This window comes from Oncorhynchus mykiss, chromosome 5, assembly GCF_013265735.2.
Source record: "Oncorhynchus mykiss isolate Arlee chromosome 5, USDA_OmykA_1.1, whole genome shotgun sequence".
Lineage (NCBI taxonomy): Eukaryota > Metazoa > Chordata > Actinopteri > Salmoniformes > Salmonidae > Oncorhynchus > Oncorhynchus mykiss.
The window spans coordinates 67,232,018-67,249,107 of record NC_048569.1 but is presented as its reverse complement, the minus strand read 5'-3'; the positions used below and the strand labels follow the sequence as shown (position 1 = coordinate 67,249,107).

Sequence of the window (17,090 nt, the reverse complement as noted above, 5' to 3'; positions counted from 1 at the left end):
TCTAAAAGCAAAACAAATTAGATGGAAAAAGTTTTTTTTTTAAAAATGAATAGATGTGCTAACACCTGGATACTGTACAGGTAAAGAGAAAGTGGAGGAGAAAATTATATAGATTCATGGATGCCGCAGAGGTACTCCATTTCCACCATGTCACCTGCACCAATGACCTCCTCGATCTTCACACAAGACACGTCGATCTCCTTGGCAAACTCTCGGACGGCCTCGTTGGGGTCCTCGTAGGTGAAGGGATCGATGTAGATCTTAATCCCTGGTGAGCCAGAGAAGTGGGTGGGGCATCCCATGGGGGAAGGGCAGTTGGACATGTCCGGTCTCAGAGAGAGTTCTGGAACAAAGGCCGAGGAGGATGAGAGGTTAGGATGAGCACGGGGAAGCTCAAACAAATATATCATCAGTGTTTGTCCGTGTGTGACTATATGTATGTACAGTATGTGTGTGCGTGTCATCTCCATGTTTTTCTTTCCAGACTCTCTCTCTTGCTCTCACACGCACAGAGATGTAAACTATTTCCCGTAATTGCTGTGGAAGGCAATTTCCTTGGCTCCTCTCTCCCACCTTCAGGAACTGAGCATAAACTGATAAAAATGACACAATATCACATTACCCTCTGTACAGATGATACGGGTGAGTCACTGACAATAGTAGCTTGGAATCTGAGTGCTCCTGTCATCCGGAGCAATGACCAAATGAGAAATACAGAACACAGAGACCTTACAAAAATATGTGTGTGATTTGGCAAGTGTGTATGTGTGTGAGTGGACATAAATGTGTTTTTTTAGACTGAAGAGTCGATCCTGACTGTTGTCCTGGAACCGATAAAATCAAACGTTATTGGTTGGGTACACATATTTTGCAGATGTTATGCAGGTGCAGTGAAATGCTTATGTTTCTAGCTCCAACAGTGCAGTAATACCTAAAAATACAAAACAATACACACAACCTCCCCCGTTGCCCTCAGAACAACCTCAATTCGTTGGGGCATGGACTCTACAAGGTGTTGAAAGCATTCCACAGTAATTATATAGGATGAGCCTTGACTAGAATACAGTATATACAGTGCATTCGGAAAGTATTCAGACCCTTTGACTATTTCCAACATTTTGTTACAGCCTTATTCTAAAATGGATTTTTTTTTAAAGATCCTCATCAATCTACACACAATACCCCATAATGATGAAACAAAAACAGGTTTTAAGAAATGTTTGCAAATGTATTAAAAATAAAAACTTAAATATCACATTTACATAAGTAGTCAGACCCTTTACTCAGTACTTTGTTGAAGCACCTTTGGCAGCGATTACAGACTCATGTCAAGTAAAATAAAATGTTATTGGTCACATACGCATGTATAGCAGATGTTACTGCGGGTGTAGCAAAATGCTTGTGTTTCTAGCACCAACAGTGCAGTAATATTTAACAAAGGAATGGAATTTAGAATATATGTGGACGAGCAATGTCAGAGCAGCATAGACCAAGATACAGTTGAATAGCATAGAATACAGTATATAAGAGATGAGTAAAGCAAGATATGAAAACATCATTAAAGTGACTAGTGTTCCATTTATATAAGTGGCCAGTAATTTCAAGTCTATGTATATAGACAGATAGTGATAGTGATTACTATTTAACTGTCTGGTGGCCTTGAGATAGAAGCTGTTTTCAGTCGTTTAGTCCCAGCTTTGATGCACCTGTACTGACCTCGCCTTCTGGATGATAACGGGGTGAACAGGCAGTGGCTCGGGTGGTTGTATTCCTTGATGATATTTTTGGCCTTCCTGTGACATCGGGTGCGTAGGTGTCCTGGGGGGAAGGTAGTTTGCCCCCGGTGATGTGTTGGGCAGACCGCACCACCCTCTGGAGAGCCCTGTGGTTGCGGGGGGTGCAGTTGCCGTACCAGGCTGTGATACAGCCGGACAGGATGCTCTCAATTGTGTCTTCTTGGGTATCACGCTACAAGCTTGGAAGACCTGTATTTGGGGAGTTTCTCCCAATCTTTTCTGCAGATCCTCTCAAGCTCTGTCAGGTTGGATGGGGAGTATCGATGCACAGCTATTTTCAGGTCTCTCCAGAGATGTTCAATCGGGTTCAAGTCTGGGCTCTGTTTGAGCCACTTAAGGACATTCAGACACTTGTCCCGAAGCCACTCCTGGGTTGCCTTGGCTGTGTGCTTAGGGTCATTGTCGTGTTGGAAGGTGAACCTTCGCCCCAGTGTGAGGTCCTGAGCGCTCTGGAGCAGGTTTTCATCAAGGATCTCTCTGTACTTTGTTCCGTTCATCTTTCCCTCAATCCTGACTAGTCTCCCAGTCCCTGCCGCTGAAAAACATATCCACAACATGATGCTGCCACCACCATGTTTCACCGTAGGGATAGCGCCAGGTTTCCTCCAGATGTGATGTTTGACAGAGGGTTCAATCTTGGTTTCATAAGACCAGAGAATCTTGTTTCTGATGGTCTGAGAATCCTTTAGGTTACTTTTGGAAAACTCCAAACGGGCTGTTATGTGCCTTTTAGGAGGAGTGGCTTACGTCTGGCCACTCTACAATAAAGGCCTGATTTGTGGAGTGCTACAGAGATGATTGTCCTTCTGGAAGGTTCTCTCAACTCCACAGAGGAACTCTGGAGCTCTGTCAGAGTGACCATTGGGTTCTTGGTCACCTCCCTGACCAAGGCCCTTCTCCCCCGAATGCTCAGTCTGGCTGGGCGGCCAGCTCTAGCAAGAGTCTTGGTGGTTCCAAACTTCTTTCATTTAAGAATGATGGAGGCCACTGTGTTCTTGGGGACCTTCAATGCTGCAGAAATGTTTTGGTACCCTTCCCCAGATCTGTGACTCCACAAAAAAATCCTGTCTCGAAGCTCTATGGACATTTCCTTCAACCTCATGGCTTGATTTTCACTCTGACATGCACTGTTAATTGAGGGACCTCATATAGACAGGTGTGTGTCTTTCCAAATCATGTCCAATCAATTTAATTTAGCACAGATGGACTCCAATCAAGGATGATGAATCGAAACAGGATGCACCTGAGCTCAATTCCGAGTCTCATAGCAAAGGGTCTGAATACTTATATAGGTATTTCTGTTTTTTTATTTGTAATACATTTGCAAAAAAATAAAAAAACCTGTTTTTGCTTTGTCATTATGGTGTATTATGTGTAGATTGATGAGGATTTTTTTTTATTTAATTAATTTTAAAATAAGGCTGTAACGTATCGAAATGTGGAAAAAGTGAAGGGGTCTGAACACTTTCCGAATACACTGTATATATGAAGCATGTAAAACAGTATGTAAACATAATTAGTGACCAGTGTTCAATGATTATGTACATAGGCCAGCAGTCTCTAAGGCGCAGGGTAGAATGCCAGACGGTAGCCGGCTAGTGACAGTGACTAAGTTCAGGACAGGGTACTGGGCGGAGGCCGGCCAGCGGTGACTATTTAACAGTCTGATGGCCTGGAGATGAAAGTAGTTTTTTCAGTCTCTCTGCCCAGCTTTGATGGACCTGTATTGTCTCCGCCTTCTAGATGAACAGGCCGTGGCTCAGACTGCTGAGGTCCTTGAAGATCTTCTTCGGACTTCCTGTGAAACTGGATGCTGTAGATGTCCTTGAGGGCAGGCAGTGTGCCCCTGGTGATGCGTTGGTCTGAATCCGCTAAAACCCTCATACATGCATTAACATTTTATGGCTGCAGGGGCAGTATTGAGTAGCTTGGATGAAAAGTTGCCCATTGTAAACGGCCAGCTCCTCAGTCTCAGTTGCTAATAGATGCATATTATTATTAGTATTGGATAGAAAACACTCTAAAGTTTCCAAAAACTGTCAAAATATTGTCTGTGAGTATAACAGAACTGATTTAGAGGCGAAACCCTGAGGAAAATCAAAATAGGAAGTGGCTTCTATTTTGAAAACTCCATGTTCCATAGCTTCCCTTTGCTGGATTTAAAGGGATATGAACGAGATTCCTTTTCCTATCGCTTCCTTAAGGTGTCAACAGTCTTCAGACATGGTTTCAGGCTTTTATTTTGACAAATGAGCCAGAACAATAACATCGTATCAAGTGGTCACATGAGTTTTGCTCGCGCAACAGAGTTTGGATAGGTATTGCTTTTCCCTCTCCTACTGTGAAAGACATTTGCAGTTGATATATTATCAATTATATATTTTAAAAACAACCTGAGGATTGATTATAAAAAACGTTTGACATGTTTCTTGTGGACATTATGGAAACTATTTGGAATTTTCGTCTGCGTTGTTGTGACCGCTCTTTCCTGTGGATTTCTGAACATAACGCGCCAAAAAAATGGAGGTATTTTGGATCTTTATGGATCAAAAGGAACATTTGTTGTGTAACTGGGAGTCTCGTGAGTGAAAACATGTGAAGATCATCGAAGGTAAACGATTAATTTGATTGCTTTTCTGATTTTCGTGACCAAGCTACCTGATGGTAAGTGTACTTAATGTTTTGTCGTGCGATCGATAAACGTACACAAATGCTTGGATTGCTTTCGCTGTAAAGCATCATTTCAAAATCTGACACAACAGGTGGATTAACAAAAGGCTAAGCTGTGTTTTCCTATATTGCACTTGTGATTTCATGAATATAACTATTTTTAGTAATATTTATTGAATGTTTAGGAGCTATGCTATTCAGCGGTTGTTGATGACACTGCAGCCATAACAAGTTAATCTCCTTCCATCTTGACTACTGCAACTCACTTCTCTCCTGCATCAACTCAAGCTCCCACCATAATCTCCAAATGGATGGTTACAATTCTGCAATTCGACTCCTCATCCACACTAAGACCTGGCAGCACATCACCCCTGTCCTCCGTGAACTCCACTGTCTCCCAACGCATTGATTACAAGATCCTCCTTCTAAACTACAAAGCCTTCACCACCTTGCCCCCCACTTACCTCTCAGACCTCTTTCTCCCCTACCAACCAATACGCACACTCCATTCCACCTTATTATCCCCAGGTCGAAGCTCCAGAGCTTCAGCGACAGGGCCTTCTCCACGGTTGCTCCTAGGCTCTGAATCTCCCTCCAGCCATCCATGACTCAGAGGCCATCACTGCCTTTCAGTCCCTCCTAAAGCCCAACCTCTTTGACAAGGCCTGACAATTGTGCCGCCTGGTTTGCTAAATATAAGGAATTTGATGTATAGTATTTACTTTAACTTTTAACTTTTACTCAAGTATGAAAATGTAGTACTTTTTCCACCACTGTATTTAAGTACATTTAAAATCTGATAATCTGACTTTTACTGAAGTAGTATTTTACTGGACTACTTTCACTTTTACTTGAGTCATTTTGTATTACAGTATCTTTACTTTTACATAGAGTATTTCTTTGCATTTCTACAATTATAAAGCCACTATGGTTCCTTGAAAAGTGGTACATGCAGTAAGTCCCATGAAGGCGGCTCTATGCTTTCCCCGAAGTAGGCAAAGAAGGTGTTTAGCTTGTCAGGGAGTGAGGCATCGGTGTGGCACCGATTTATAATCGCTGATTGTCTGGAGTCCCTGCCACATACAGTGGGGCAAAAAAGTATTTAGTCAGCCACCAATTGTGCAAGTTCTCCCACTTAAAAAGATGAGAGAGGCCTGTAATTTACATCATAGGTACACTTTAACTATGACAGACAAAAAAACAAAAGTTTATCGCAATACTTATAGACCCTTTGTTGTTAATGACAGAGGTCAAACGTTTTCTGTAAGTCTTCACAAGGTTTTCACACACTGTTGCTTGTATTTTGGCCCATTCCTCCAAGCAGATCTCCTCTAAAGCAGTGACGTTTTGGGGCTGTTGCTGGGCAGCACGGACTTTGGCCTTTGTCATTAACAACAAAGGGTATATAAGTATTGCGATAAACTTTTGTTATTGACCAAATACTTATTTTCCACCATATTTTGCAAATAAATTCATTAAAAATCCTACAATGTGATTTTCTGGATTTTTTTCCCATTTTGTCTGTCATAGTTGAAGTGTACCTATGATGAAAATTACAGGCCTTACTCATCTTTTTAAGTGGGAGAACTTGCACAATTGGTGGCTGACTAAATACTTTTTTGCCCCACTGTACATCTCATATCTCAGCCGTTGAATTGCGACTCCACTTCGTTCCTGTACTGTTGTTTTGCCTCTTTGATTGCCTTATGGAGGGCATAGCTGGTCTGTTCATACACGTCCATGTTTCCAGTCACCTTGCCATGGTTAAATGCGGTTGTTCATGCTTTCAGTTTTGCGCAAATGCAACCATTTATCCAGGGTTTTTGGTTTGTATAAGTTCTAATCATCAGAGTGGGAAAACATCCTTTATGCACTTCCTGATGAACTCAGTCACTGAGTCAGTGTATACGTCAATACCATTCTCAGAGGCAGCCCGGAACAATTCCCAGTACTCGCAATCAAAATAATCTTGAAGATTCTCATTGGTCAGACCAACATTGAACAGTCCTTACCACAGGTACTTCCTATTTAAGTTTCTGGCTATAGGAGGGGAGGAGCAAAATGGAGGCGTGATCTGATTTGCCAAAGGAAAATCAAGCCTAACAGTGCATCAAAATCACAAATAGATTTAGCTTGAATGTTGGTGCTTACACACTGGTGCCTCCATTTGAACTGTGATGATACGTTTTTCTGTAATCAAAACTGTCCTCAGACATCCCCTTGCTATTTTGCTGACCAAATTATTAGATTGGTTTATTTTACCTCCAAGCAAGTTGGACAAAGTCCCTGGTAACCAAGCAGAAGACGAGCAGACCAAACAATGTTTTTGATCCCAGGGACATATAAGATGATCAGAGTGACTCACAAAGTCCTAGCAAACATTGCAACGTAAGAGAGGGAAAAGCATCATAACACACACTAAGATGAAAAATTCCAGGAAATATCACCTCCTGCAGTAGACATCCTATTTTAAGATTCAGAGAAAAATAAATTAGATCCCACACACTGCACTTGCACAGTATCAGTATTTTGTGCCAACATTTTGGCCTCACAGCCTTCGTCATAGCTTCTATGTTTCTTCAAACTGTTATTTAACATTTCCTATGCACCTGCAAAGCAATCCCTAAATGTGTGTGTGCATTTCACTTTTATGATTGAGAAAAAAAATGAAGTAAACTTAATTATGAAAACCCAGCCAAAGTTTCCAGTTTAAGATCAAGGTTAACTATAGATTTTTCTGATATCTGCCTCTTTCTACATATATTCTACACTACAAAAATGGAAGAATAATGGAACTATTGAAAGTAAAGGACAATCAGACGTGTTGACTTGAGAATATCTATTCTGTGGCTCTTGTGGGGATCAAGGCTTGGTTCTCAATGGAACAGGATCGGCTCATTCTGACATAGTCCTAATTGCTTTGAACCAATAGGATACTCAGATTTAATAGACAATTAAGTGAATCCAAACACACTCAAATGAGAGGATTTACTCAGGCGCCGGGGGAAGAGAAACAGCTCACCATCCCATAATGGGTTTCTTGGCAACCTGCACTGACTGTACTATTATAAGGGTATATCTGCACAGCGTCCAAATCTTTTCACACCACATGTGCAGAATCTATTCAATTTATGATCAGCAACATATCATTTTATGTCTTGTTTAAACAGCAAACAGTTTATATATTTTATCTTCACCTGTGCTGTGGCACCATCTTTTTATGGATTTCAGAGAGAAATAATAGATACTAAATGTAAACATTCTCTTTCTCTCTGATCTGAGTGTCCATCAAACAGAATGACTGTTAATCCTGAGAGAGAGACAGAGAGAGACAGAGACAGAGAGACAGAGAGACAGAGACAGAGACAGAGACAGAGAGAGAGAGAGAGAGAGAGAGAGGAGTAACTGAACAGGGCAACAAGACTCTTGGGAAATCCACCCTTAATTAGGCCGGATTCAGAATCCATTGTAACAGGTTGATCTGTGAAAGGTCAGGGCCCTGTAGGCACTCGATTGGCAGCATGTTATCCAATATTGATCATTTTAGCTGTAAAACACTGAAACTTGTACATACATTAGACGCTATTCCCTGACCATGCCCTGGTCCAGAACCCACTGTATGTAGGAGATGTGTGTGTGTGTGTGTGTGTGTGTGTGTGTGTGTGTGTGTGTGTGTGTGTGTGTGTGTGTATACATGTGTGTGCGAGAGAGAGAGAGAGAGAGAGAGTGAAAGAGAGAAAGAAAGAGAGAGAGCGCATGATACAAATTCATAATGAGTACATTTACAAGGTGTATCTCATCCTAAAGCACTGTGTTGGGATATCTCAACTCATCCGACACCATTGTATAGCATCTAAAGTGAGGGAAACAAGTATTTGATCCCATGCTGGTTTTGTACGTTTGCCCACTGACAAAGAAATGATCAGTCTATAATTTTAATGGTAGGTTTATTTGAACAGTGAGAGTCAGAATAACAACAAAAAAATCCAGAAAAACGCATGTCAAAAAAGTTATGAATTGATTTGCATTTTAATGAGAGAAATAAGTATTTGACCCCTCTGCAAAACATGACTTGCCCCAAGGTGGCAAAACGCTTGTTGGCAATCACAGAGGTCAGACGTTTCTTGTAGTTGGCCACCAGATTTGCACACATCTCAGGAGGGATTTTGTCCCACTCCTCTGTGCAGATCTTCTCCAAGTCATTAAGGTTTTGAGGCTGACCTTTGGCAACTCGAACCTTCAGCTCACTCCACAGATTTTCTATGGGATTAAGGTCTGGTGACTGGCTAGGCACTCCAGGACCTTAACCTCTTGGTGTTAGGGGGCAGTATTTTCATTTTTGGAAAAAATAAGTTCCCGTTTTAAACAGGATATTTTGTCAGGAAAAGATGCTAGAATATGCATATAATTGACAGCTTTGGATAGAAAACACTAACGTTTCCAAAACTGTAAAGATATTGTCTGTGAGTATAACAGAACTGATGTTGCAGGCGAAAGCCTGAGAAAAATCCAATCCGGAAGTGCCCCAGGTTTTGAAAGCGCTGCGTTCCAATGACTCCCTATATGGCTGTGAATGTACCATCAACGAGCTTACGCTTTCTACGTATTCCCCAAGGTGTCTACAGCATTGTGACGTAGTTTTACGCATTTCTGTTGAAGAATAGCCGTATTGGGCACATTGCGTATGTGGTCACATGGTGGCTCCGAGAGAGATTCTCGCGTAAAGTGCAGAGGTAGCCATTACTCCAATCGGTCCTAGAGAAAAAGGAATTGTCCAGACGGATATATTATCGAATAGATATTAGAAAAACACCTTGAGGAAGGATTCTAAACAACGTTTGCCATGTTTCTGTCGATATTAGGTTGCTAATTTGGAATATTTTTTGGCGTTGTGGTGACCGCAATTTCCGGGCGATTTCTCAGCCAAACGTGAAGAACAAACGGAGCTATTTCGCCTACAAAAATAATATTTTGGGAAAAAATCAACTTTGGCTGTCTACCTGGGAGTCTCGTGAGTGAAAACATCCGAAGTTCATCAAAGGTAAACGATTTAATTTGATTGCTTTTCTGATTTCCGTGACAAGTTTGCCTGCTGCTAGCAAGGCATAATGCTATGCTAGGCTATGATAAACTTACACAAATGCTTGTCTAGCGTTGGCTGTAAAGCATATTTTGAAAATCTGAGATGACAGGGTGATTAACAAAAGGCTACGCTGTGTTCCAATATATTTCACTTGAGATTTTCATGTATAGGAATATTTTCTAGGAAGATTTATGTCCGTTGCGTTATGCTAATTAGTGTCAGATGATGATAACGGTCCCGTTCACGGGCTGGGCGTCACTACAGTTTAATGTGCTTCTTCTTGAGCCACTCCTTTGTTGCCTTGGCCGTGCGTTTTGGGTCATTGTCATGCTGGAATACCCATCCACGACCCATTTTCAATGCTCTGGATAAGGGAAGGAGGTTCTCACCCAAGATTTGACGGTACATGGCCCCGTCCATCGTCCCTTTGATGCGGTGAAGTTGTCCTGTCCCCTTAGCACAAAAACACCCCCAAAGCATAATGTTTCCACCTCCATGTTTGACGGTGGGGATGATGTTCTTGGGGTCATAGGCAGCATTCCTCCTCCAAACACGGCGAGTTGAGTTGATGCCAAAGAGCTCCATTTTGGTCTCATCTGACCACAACACTTTCACCTAGTTGTCCTCTGAATCATTCAGATGTTCATTGGCAAACTTCAGACTGGCATGTATATGTGCTTTCTTGAGCAGGGGGACCTTGCAGGCACTGCAGGATTTCAGTCCTTCACGGTGTAGCGTGTTACCAATTGTTTTCTTGGTGACTATGTCCCAGCTGCCTTGAGATCATTGACAAGATCCTCCCGTGTAGTTCTGGGCTGATTCCTCACCGTTCTCATGATCATTGCAACTCCATGAGGTGAGATCTTGCATGGAGCCCCAGGCCGAGAGAGATGGGCAGTTCTTTTGTGTTTCTTCCATTTGCGAATAATCGCACCAACTGTTATCACCTTCTCATGGGTGCAGGGGATCAAATACTTTTTTCCCTCACTGTATGTACCGGAGAGGAATAAGGAGGCAGGGATGAAGGAGGATAGGTAACGAGCTGTGTCTTAAATAGATAATCTATCAAAATAGCCAGGATGTTATATAAGGGCCCAACTGGGATGATGGGAGTCAGATGTTGTGTGGTGGAGTCACTGGTGGAGTCACTGGTAGAAGAGTGTGTGAGTGGGAGGGTCCGTGGGGGTGTGTATTGTGTGTGTGGGATGGGATGGGATGAGAGCTTTATGCTTACCTCTGCCTGTACTGTAGTGCTGAAGTTTGTCACTGTATATAGTCTCCTTCATGTATGATCTCTTCCTGCAACAAAGAATCAGCAAAAGATGGTTATGTAACCATATTTGACAATATTAAGGCACTGTATTAAACATTTATAATATTAACATTTAATTCCTGGGAGGCATAACCGTTGATCATATTCCCGGTAACACCAGGTATGTGACTAAGTGGTTGTTACCTGCTGCAGACGATGGAGATGGCCACCAATGATACAAGGAAGACCACTCCTGCAGCCGCTGAGCCTGCAATCAAAGGCAGCTGCTCCCTCAGCTCCGATTTATACTCATCTGCAACAACAGAGAGAGAGAGAGAGAGAAAGAGCGAGAGAGAGACAGAGAGAGAGAGAGAGAGAGAGAGAGAGAGAGAGAGAGAGACAGAGAGAGAGAGAGAGAGAGAGAGAGAGAGAGAGAGACAGAGAGAGAAATGGAGAGAAATAGAGATAGTTGAAGGGAAGGTAAAAGAGGAGGTCAGAGAAGAGGTGTGAAAAGTAAAGTGGTGAGAGAAGAGAGGAAAGGATGGGAGAGAAGAGAAATATGAGTATTGGAACAGTTAAATGGTATTGGGACAGTGTCAAAAGTGTCTCTACTGTGATACACATAGACATGTGGGCTAGTATCTGTGCAGACAGACAGTCCCTCAGAGTGACACATTGCTTCCTGACACAGCTAATCCCCTTACACACTCAATAGGAGTCAGAAGAACGCCTGCTAATCTCAACACAAATGCTTTATCACGTGTCAGAGGGAGAGTTAAGAAAGTAAACAGAAACACCATACCTTCATATGTATAGATCGGATTAAAAGGATGTGTTGCTGTTCTGTCATTTCCAAGTGAATCACACATTCTCCAGTATTTATCTATATCATGTACAGTGGGGCAAAAAAGTATTTAGTCAGCCACCAATTGTGCAAGTTCTCCCACTTAAAAAGATGAGAGAGGCCTGTAATTTTCATCATAGGTACACTTCAACTATGACAGACAAAATGAGAAGAAAAAAAATCCAGAAAATCACTGTAGGATTTTTCATGAATTTATTTGCAAATCATGGTGGAGAATAAGTATTTGGTCACCTACAAACAAGCAAGATTTCTGGCTCTCACAGACCTGTAACTTCTTCTTTAAGAGGCTCCTCTGTCCTCCCCTCGTTACCTGTATTAATGGCACCTGTGTGAACTTGTTATCAGTATGAACGACACCTGTCCACAACCTCAAACAGTCACACTCCAAACTCCACTATGGCCAAGACCAAAGAGCTGGAGGACAGATGAGCCTCTTAAAGAAGTTGTTACAGGCCTGTGAGAGCAGGAAATCTTGCTTGTTTGTAGGTGACCAAATACTTATTTTCCACCATATTTTGCAAATACATTCATTAAAAATCCTACAATGTGATTTTCTGGATTTTTTTTTCTAATTTTGTCTCTCATAGTTGAAGTGTACCTATGATGTAAATTACAGGCCTCTCTCATCTTTTTAAGTGGGAGAACTTGCACAATTGGTGGCTGACTAAATACTTTTTTGCCCCACTGTATATAACCATTCATATTGTGTTTTGAATGAACAGCACCCTTTTTCATATTCTGTGGTTTTCATATGGTTTATAATTGCTTATACCATTTTGTGGAAGCTTTCAAAATAGCTCCTAGTGATAACAAATATTTTTGACTTATTTTGGTGTAACATTTGCATAAAAGCTTTATTTTTCCAACTTTTTATTGGGTTCAGAGTTTTATAGTCTCATGACCAGACAACTTTTCTAAAACTGATGACTCAACTGTTTTGGGGGGGAATGGATGCTGCTGCAACCCCAAGTCTTCAGCAGGCGCTGCTGCTAGAGATCCCTTAACGAGCTACACCACACTGCAGGGGCTCTCTGTTGGCTGCTTTCCTCCACTACGCCATGCAGCTGTGCCACCTGCAGACTCACTATGGCTAACACCTCCAATGTGCAATTTCCCCGAACAAATGGAATTAGTCAGAGCCATATATTTATTTTCTACAGTGCCTTCATAATTTATTCACACCCCTTGACTTTTCCACATTTCGTTGTGTTACAGCCTGAATTTAAAATGGATTCAATTTAGATTTTGGCACTGATCTACACTAAATTCCCCATAATGTCAAAGTGGAATTATGTTTTTAGAAATGTTTACAAATTAATCAAAATGAAAAGCTAAATTGTCTTGAATCACTAAGTAGTCAATCCCTTTGTTATGGCAAGCCTAAATAACTTCATGAGTAAAAATGTGCTTAACAAGACAGCTAATAAGTTGCATCGACTATACAAAAGCAGACATTGAATATCCCTTTGAGCATGGAGAATTTATTCAACTTTGGATGGTGTATCAATACACCCAGTCACTACAAAGATACAGGAGTCCTTCCTAACTCAGTTGACAGAGAGGATGGAATCTGCTCCAGGATTTCACCATGAGGTCAAAAGTGATTTTAAACCAGTTACAGAGTTTAATGGCTGTGATAGGATAAAACAACAACATTGTAGTTACTCCACAATACTAACCTAAATGACAGAGTGAAAAGAAGGCCTGTACAAAAAAAATATATATTCCAAAACATGCATCCTGTTTGCAATAAGTAAAACTGCATAATATGTGGCAAAGAAATTAACTTTTTGTCCTGAACACAATGCATTATGTTTGGAGCAAATCCAACACAACACATAACTGAGTACCACTTTTCATATTTTTAAGAATGGTGGTGGCTGCATCATGTTATGGGTATGCTTGTCATCAGCAAGGACTAGTGAGTTTTTTTTTAATAAAAAGAAAAGGTTTAGATCTAAGCACAGGCAAAATCCTAGAGGTAAACTTGGTTCAGTCTGCTTTCTAACAGACACTGGGAGACAAATTCACATTTCAGCAGGACAATAAGCTAAAACTCAAATCTACACTGGAGTTACTTACCAAGATGACATTAAATGTTCCTGAATGGCCTACAGTAGTTACAGTTTTGACTTAAATCTGCTTGAAAAGACTTGAAAATGGCTGTCTAGCAAAGCTCAACAACCAACTTGACACCTTTTTAAAAAAATGATGAAATATTATTCCACTTTGACATTAAAGTATTTTGTGTAGACCGTTGACCAAAAAAATTACAATTAAATCCATTTTAATCCCACTTTATAACACAACTATATGTGGAAAAATTCAAGGGGTGTGAATAATTTCTGAAGGCACTGCGGATACATGGCTCTAGTAGGAACTACTTTAATCCAGACAATGGGATATGTATATTAAAAATAAATCCTAATATCAAGGGAATATCTGTTTAATTTAAAAAAATCACCACCTGCTCTGCGTCGAAATATACAAATGTATTGCAGTAATGATAGTTAATGTTTGAAGTTATTACTATAGCCAAACTCCCACACCCAGTCCACAGACACAAAGACCCGCATGGTGGACACACACACACACACACACACACACACACACACACACACAGAGCATACCATCTGTCAGGGTTTGGAAGCACTGTTTGCTGCTGTATTTGCCGAAGCCTGCCACCGTCCTGGCACGGACCTGTACCACATACATGATGCTTGGCCTCAGGCCCTCCACACGGGCAGTGTTGGTCTGGCTCCGCACCATGGTTGAATTCAACTCAGTGTGGTCCTGTAACAATAACGGAGAGATTGAAAAATAGGAGAAAGAGAGTTAGAGGATATTACATCTGTTCATCACACTGGGCCTGCAGCCTTTAGGCAGTGGAGTAACAACTCGAGTCAACCCCTAATCCTAATACACACTACATACTGCCCTGTGGGCTTAGATAACAAAATGGCCCTTATTCCTCTTTATGTTTGTGTATGAGATTATTCTGGATGGTGGATATCCACATTGGCCTCCACTGTTGTAATCTTTATACAGCCATAGAGGGGAATTAGGCTTTTCACATACACACAGTATATAATTTTAGAACTCTTTTAATTTGGCCACATAAAATCAGAAATAGGGACATCGAGCAATGAGTGGGGTGTTGAGAAAAAAAGAGTTCCAAACAACATCCCCATATTAGATATTTCACCATGTGCAGCATATTGGTAGCTGATCCGGGTTTTAGAATCCATCATCAATCATCAACACATCTCTCCTTTCAGATCGTTGGCTCATCACAACACACCTTTTCACTGGCATTGTGTGTACTTAGAGGGCTCATGGCATTTGCTTTTCTTTCTCTGTTTGCTTTAATCCCTCTCTGTCTCTCTCCTTCCAGACTCTTTCCTCTGTGGAGGGATGAGAGCAAACAAGAGCAGGAGGTGGAAAAACCGTGAGACGTGTTCAGTTTCGCCTCAGACCAGAGTGAAGGGATACAGGGAGAACATATATTGTTTGAGAGGTGGATTGTATGCTGATGTTTTTACTGAACACGTGAGTGTATGTACATGTTCAGCATGTGTTTAGTAAGTGTTTAGTGAGAATGTGTGACTTGGTATGTGGCAGGTTAGGTCTTCTGGTTTGTATAAAGACTGGACACATTTTTAGTATCTGGACCATACAAACTGTAAGTATCCTCCATGGTGGTAATTTATAAAAGGAAAAGTGTGTGCATACACAGCAGACACACAAAAACAGCCAACCCACAGAGACAGAGAGAGACAGAGGAAGGAAGGTAACACTCCTCAGCTAATGGAGGCTCTGACCTTCCTTTATCAGAAGAAAAACACTGAGCAGAAATTAGATGCAACTTCACCCCTGAAATATAGCTGCTTCCTCGCTCAGCACATGCACTGCCTAAATGACAAGGTCCTGTGCAGAATTAGATATGGGGACTTTGTATAATGCCTGGAATTCCTTAAATGCCCAAGGCCACTTATCTCTCTTCCCCAGAAATACCCAGTGAACCGCCCTTTACAACCACTCCCAATTCCATCCCTCTGAAGCCCCAACCCATCCTCCTCTGGCCTTATCCCCGCCTGGCCTTCTTAAAGATTTGTGAGGGGTGGAGACTCCCAGAGCTGCGGAGGGGGACTGTGAATTTAACTCTCAACAGCCTAGCAGTGTTCAGCCTGGCAATGTTCAGCCTGGCAGTGTTCCGTGGCACTTCAGTCAAAGCTGACGGATGAAATATGCCTCGTTGGCCCTTGCCATTTCAATTTCAATTGCAGACTCCACCTTGCCATCACGCCAATATTCTCACTGCTTATCATCACACCAGCTTTGATGCTCAGCAAGAAGGCCAAGATGAAATCCACTACCTCAGCAAAGGCTAGCAAATGGAATTCTCCTCACACATGCAGAAAATGCGGAATGGGGTTTGTACTCGGACCGAGTAGAGCATTACATAATAGGATATTGTGACAGGGAGTGCTGACATTATCAGTGTGCTGTCCCATCGGGAGCCCACCTCTTCTTCATTGTCTGCACAGAGCAGGAGGAAGAAAAAGACCTTCGCTAGAATAGAGATTTTATATCAGTTTTCATTGGCCAATGGTGCAATCCAGACCCGATCCCAAATCTAAACCAACCCCATGGCTCCAGACATTCCCTGGAGAGTGCAGCTGAGTAACTGGCATTAAACACAGAAATACCCGATGGGGGGGGGGGGGACTAGGAAGAGAGTGGCAGGACAGGAAACAGCGTGTTATACTGGCCCTCCATACATAATTATCCATTTCATGAAGCATGAACCCTATTCGTGGGCTGTGTTTTTTTTGTATGAAAGATATGTTGTAAACCGCAAAGCATCATACACTGCGGTGTGACTCTGATGAGTTCATGATTTCAAAAAGAACTTTAAATCATCTTTACTTTTAGCTCTGACACATTTTCCTGTTTCCCAGACAGAGGTGATAAAGCCATCATATTAGGCAGACCAGGTAGATAAAACAAGTATGGAAATAGAACAAAGCGTTCAGACTCGTATTCCTGCAATTTGATCCAGAATTCTCTCCATTATTTTCTGTGTGGGAGTGTAACCTGGTCCTGGGGTAATAGTAGAATGTATTATTCTCCTTCCGTTGTGTGTGTGGGGCCATCTTTTCTGACTCTCCACCCTGAGGACTCTGATTCTCCTCATCTCTTCTTTGCAATACAGCTGCGATCCAGGTAAATATCCCTATCCCTATCTCCACGATAATACTATTATCTCTCTGAGGAAATGAGTTTGTTCAACACTATGTTGTGTCTATGGAACCACTGTGGGAGTCCTGAAATGAAACACAGTACAGAACCACCTCAAACAAACCTGTGACTTCCGCTGTGATGAAAAAAGGTATGTCTTTATATTGAAATATGTGACTCGTT

General features: G+C 41.7%; 1 protein-coding gene across 1 annotated transcript in view; it reads right to left on the bottom strand.

Moving 5' to 3' along the window:
* The window catches only part of LOC110524404 (ephrin type-B receptor 1), a 208,975-nt gene that overhangs the window by 39,878 nt on the left and 152,007 nt on the right, over positions 1-17,090 (bottom strand). The window contains exons 7-10 of the mRNA XM_021604004.2: positions 14,297-14,459; positions 11,006-11,114; positions 10,784-10,848; positions 155-343 (exon numbers count right to left, since the gene is read on the bottom strand). Coding sequence (XP_021459679.2) covers positions 155-343; positions 10,784-10,848; positions 11,006-11,114; positions 14,297-14,459 — 526 coding nt within the window. The remainder of the gene's footprint in view (positions 1-154; positions 344-10,783; positions 10,849-11,005; positions 11,115-14,296; positions 14,460-17,090) is intronic.